The 5086-nt window shown below is 44.6% G+C and overlaps 1 protein-coding gene across 1 annotated transcript in view; it reads right to left on the reverse strand.

Annotated features, from left to right (window-relative positions):
* ABCC3 (ATP binding cassette subfamily C member 3) overlaps positions 1–5086 on the reverse strand; it is a 49737-nt gene that overhangs the window by 4153 nt on the left and 40498 nt on the right. Inside the window, 6 exon segments of the mRNA XM_018572719.1 lie at positions 67–261; positions 582–748; positions 1977–2135; positions 3045–3191; positions 3301–3402; positions 3831–3957. Coding sequence (XP_018428221.1) covers positions 67–261; positions 582–748; positions 1977–2135; positions 3045–3191; positions 3301–3402; positions 3831–3957 — 897 coding nt within the window.

Genomic DNA, 5086 nt, shown 5'->3' on the forward strand with positions numbered 1-5086 from the left:
CAGGGCAAAATTGTGCTGCAAGAGAGTAGAAATCATGGGATGTAAATGGCGGCGGCGGCGGCGTACCTGGTGTAATCCATGATGGTGTTGAGCCGGTGTGCAATAGTCAGCACCGTGCAGTCCTCGAACTGTGTGCGGATGGTCATTTGGATGAGGTCGTCCGTCTCCAGGTCAATGGCGGCCGTGGCTTCGTCCAGGATGAGGATGCGAGTTTTACGGAGAAGAGCTCGGGCCAGACAAACCAGCTGACGCTGACCAACGCTGGAAGGGGAGAGCGTGTGTGAGAGCACCGTCATCTACAATCTCCCGTACACACAACTGTATATACAAGCTGAATGAAAAACAATATGGTTTCATGCTTCCTGAACAATAAAGAGTCTTGTAACACCTCTGACCATTCCCTGCACCCCCTACAGCTCTGTTACTGATTTGTAATGCTGCCCCTTCTCTATCCCATTGGCTATAGGCCCCGCCCATGAGGGACCATTATGATAAATACGCCTCTGCCTATAGACAGAAGGATCTGCAGGCAATTCAATCTCCCGGAGCGAATGTATCTCTGATGCTGGTCACAACGTTACCTCAGATTCTCTCCGCCCTCCGCACACTCATAGTCCAGTTTCTCGGCCTGGCTGGAGACAAACTTCTTCAGGTTGGATAACTCCAGCGATTTCCAGAGTTCATCGTCAGAGTATTTATCGAAGGGGTCAAGGTTCATCCGCAGAGTGCCCGAAAACAGCACCGGGTCCTGCAAGCCGTGACGCCCACACAGAAAAAACAATCCATTACTACATTGCCCGCGCTGTGCGCTGGTCATATATTCAAGACACAGAAGCCTCGTACATGGCGGGAACGCAGAGGGATGCATTTATAAACAAGCTTTGTTGTGAAGAGATGTCACCAGCACACCAATATGACAAACACATCGAAGTTCAGTGAATCTTCATTTTTATTTTTCAGAAGTCACTTAAAGTAGTGTCTTGACATCTCTTCACAACAATCTTTGCCTGACGCGGCGCCATCCGTGGTCACTGCGAGCACCCATTTACTTTATGGGAAGTCCGGTGCTACAGGTGTTTGGACATTTGTACTGTTTGGAGTTTGACACAATTTACAGATAGAAAGAGTGGGCCTTTGGGACTTCTTTTCACTTCTTTGTTTGATTTATAATATTTTGTGGAGGTGTAACTAGTTATTCTAATGTTTATACATAATCAATTTTGAATTAGATATTTGGTTTTCATTCATTCATTCATTTTCTCACAAGCGGCGTCTCAGTATTCCGCAAGCTGTAGCTCCCTATATACTGAGCTTAGGGTGACGGGAGGACGCTAGTTTGTTTCCTCCCGTTACCCCGAGGAGAACTATGGAGGAAAAGCCCCGACCTCGTACTTCTCCTTTAAAGTAGTGTCAAGCGCTTTCGTGGGCCGCACAGGGTCCCCTTCATTAGGCTTAAAGAAGTGAGTGGGTTCACTTTAAGCCTGATAAAGGGGACCCTGCGCGGCCCCGAAAGCGCTTGACACTAAGTGACTTCTGAAAAATAAAAATGAAGATTCACTGAACTTTCATGTGTTTGTCATATTGGTGTGCTGGTGACATCTCTTCACAACAATCTTTGCCTGACGCGGCACCATTCCGCGGTCACTGCGAGCACCCATTTACTTTAGGCGAAGTCCGGTAAGGTGTGCTACAGGTGTTTGGACATTTGCATTTATACACAATTCACATTCGCCCTGCAGAATGTTATCAGCATATTCTCCTTCCAGGTGGAATGTAATACCTCATTATGGCCACTAGGTGGCGCCAAGGAGCATGCGAAGCGTTTTGCTCCATCTAGTGGCCATAACGAGGAATTTTCCTAATAGTACATTTGACCAATAGCGATCACATTACACCTTTCATCAGGGAACAGGCAGAAATGATTACTGATTAGATACGTCAGAGGAATGAGCGTTCACAAACTGTCACCATCCTACCTGCGGGATAATAGTGAGCATAGATCGAAGGTCATGAAGTCCAATCTCAGAGATATTTACACCATCAATGGTGATAATCCCCTCAGCCGCCTCCAGGATCCGGAAGAGGCACAGCGTCATGGAAGACTTTCCGGCTCCTGTCCTTCCCACAATTCCAACCTGGAAAATTCCAAAAAATGATCACAAATCCCAAATTATTCCGTTTGTCACCCATCTGTCATGTGACACACCAGTGCTCCTTTACAGGGCCCTATTATTATATTGTCATCAGTTACAATCATGTTCACATCTTAAGCAAATTTTCGGTTTGCATAATAACAGTGGAAATTATTCACGGAAATTTGAGTTTATGGCACTTGGCGTTTCTCCCAAAAATAATCGGAAAAGTGGAGAAATATATATAAATAGCCGCCCAACTCCAGGATCATGACCATTAATGTGGGGTTGTCCCCACTGTGGCTATACCATCCCCCACTCTTCTGGGAAGACTTTATACAAAATTTTGGGGGGTGTCTGTGGGAATTTGTCCGATTGGTGAGGTCAGGTCCTGCTGTTGGATGAGAAGACCCGGCTCACAGTCACCGTTCCAACTCATCCCAAAGGTGATCAGTAGGGTTGAGGTCAGGGCTCTGTGCAGGGGGCAGTGTACACGGGGGACAGTCATGGGGGGGGACAGAAAAGGGTCTTCACCAAACTGTCACCACAAGGCCGGAAGAGAACAATTGTCTCCCATGTCTTTGTATGATGGAGGAGGACCGGAACCTTCACTGGAGACCTCTGAACCCCGTCACTGGAGACCCCTGAACCCCATCATTGGGAGGGAGGTTCACATACATATGGCCCATAAAGTCTATAAGATTCCTATAAAGCTCAAATCACACAAATATTCTGGTCCACGAGACCCATTTGTACTTTTTCTTCCAATATCTCAGCATACGTGAAATATTATATTATATTATACCTCATAAACGTTATATGAAGAAACAGTTTTTTGCTATTGTTTTTGGTCTTCTGGCTCTTTATATTATCATGATAAAACCTCCACATGGCAGTGAAATGGGATTTTACCTTCTCTCCGCCTTTGACTTTCAGGTTTAAGTTTTTTAGCACCAAATCCAAGCCGGGTCTGTACCGGATGGAGTAGTTGGATAATTCCACTTCACCTTTACTCGGCCAACCTTCTTCCGGCTTCTTATCATCGATATTCCAGGGAGCCTGGAAACAAGGAGATAATGACTTCACATATGACGGAAGAGAGACGCTCACTGAGACAGGAAAAGATGATTTTGTGCAATTCAGGGCAAAGCGTTTTTATTCCGCTGACCTCTGTCTCCGTCTCGGAATATTCCTTGACACGTTCCACAGCCACAATGTTCGTCTCCAGGTCAGAGGTCATCCGCACCATCCAGTTAAGTGACATCGTCACCTGGTATAGAAGAGTGAAGACGGTGAACCAATTATTACATAAAATATTTAGCCGATTTAGAAAAATATGACGATAGAAGCTCATCTCCATAATCTGCAAACATACTTTGTATCTCTCTATCTCTCCCTCTGATCAATGTTTATATACAATGTTACTTTGTATCTCTCTATCTCTCCCTCTGATCAATGTTTATATACAATGTTACTTTGTATCTCTATCTCTCCCTCTGATCAATGTCTATAAACAATGTTACTTTGTATCTCTCTATCTCCTCTGATCAATGTTTATAAACAATGTTACTTTGTATCTCTCTATCTCCTCTGATCAATGTTTATAAACAATGTTACTTTGTATCTCTCTATCTCCCTTTATACAATGTCCTTTGTAAAACAAAAACAACCACATATATAGATATATATATTTTGTACCTGCAATGCATAGGATACAGAGAGACCGACGATCCCCGGGGTGAGACTCTCTCTACCGATAACTGCAAACAGAGCCGCAAAGAGCACAACGCAATTCCCAACAAACTCCACACGAATTCCAAGCCACCTGCCGCCAAAACAAGAGAAATTCCATCATTTACCTGCACTGTAGCCGCGGCTTTTGTTTTGTGATATTTGTTCTGGTTTTAGGTAATAAATATGAAAATGAATGATAAAAACGCGAGCCAGATACGGCGTTCTGTGACCACGCACAGGAAGACAACGCGGCACCATGACCGATATAGACAAACATAACAAAAAATTGCAGTGCAAGCACCTACAACAACCAACCAGATTCCAGCTTTTTGCTCATGTGACTACAGTAAGCTGAACTGTGATTGGATGGCTGTTGGATGGTTGATGATACAGTGTTGCTTCACTAGGTGTGATATGGAGTCTAGATGCCGAGACCAGAGTTAGCAATGATAGGATTGGCTCCCACCGTGCAGAAAGAGTGGGCGAGGAGCGATGAAATAACTAATCAAGGATTCATATATTTATTTGGAAACAAGGATAAGGGAACTCGCCGACACATCTCAGGGGGGTAAATGGGCTTCTTCAGGGCTCTGGGGATACATTGGTTCTGGTCAGGTTGGTGACTGGATGGCTTATACCTCGCAGCATTACGGGCTCCAGCCATGGTTGTATGTCCAAAAATATTGTACTTTGTTCTAAGTAAAACATTTGTTATCTCAAAAGTGAAATGTTTACGGCACAAATCAGCCCAACGCCCAACCATGTCTGTCTTTTATCATGGCAGCTCTGATTGGTTTAGAGGAGAATCACAGTTGTTATTCAGCATCTCATAACATAAATACAGCAAACTCATCCATATACTGAGCCTTCTATGATCATATATGAGGGAGGAGCTTAATGAGCTGGAAGAGTGAAGAATGACACTGGTCAAAATATACAAAAAGTAAAAACACCACTTTGCCTTTAGACAGGTGCACTTTAAAGTCAGCTACAGCAGCACTTGCAGTGAGAGTTTGCTATGGGGTCAATGTCCCTCTAAGGCACAGCATGGCGCGAGGTTTACCTGCTCCGACTGTGAATGGAGAAATTTAATCCGACAGAGCAAACTGCAGGAAGAGAAGAGGCAGACATGACAGTTCCCTCACCCCGAGAGCAAGAGACAGGAGAGGCTGCAGCAGCAAAACATTTATATATAGATAGAGAGAGAGCGAGAGGGGGGA

This window comes from Nanorana parkeri, unplaced genomic scaffold, assembly GCF_000935625.1.
Source record: "Nanorana parkeri isolate BGI_ZX_2015 unplaced genomic scaffold, ASM93562v1 scaffold2113, whole genome shotgun sequence".
Taxonomy (NCBI): Eukaryota; Metazoa; Chordata; class Amphibia; order Anura; family Dicroglossidae; genus Nanorana; species Nanorana parkeri.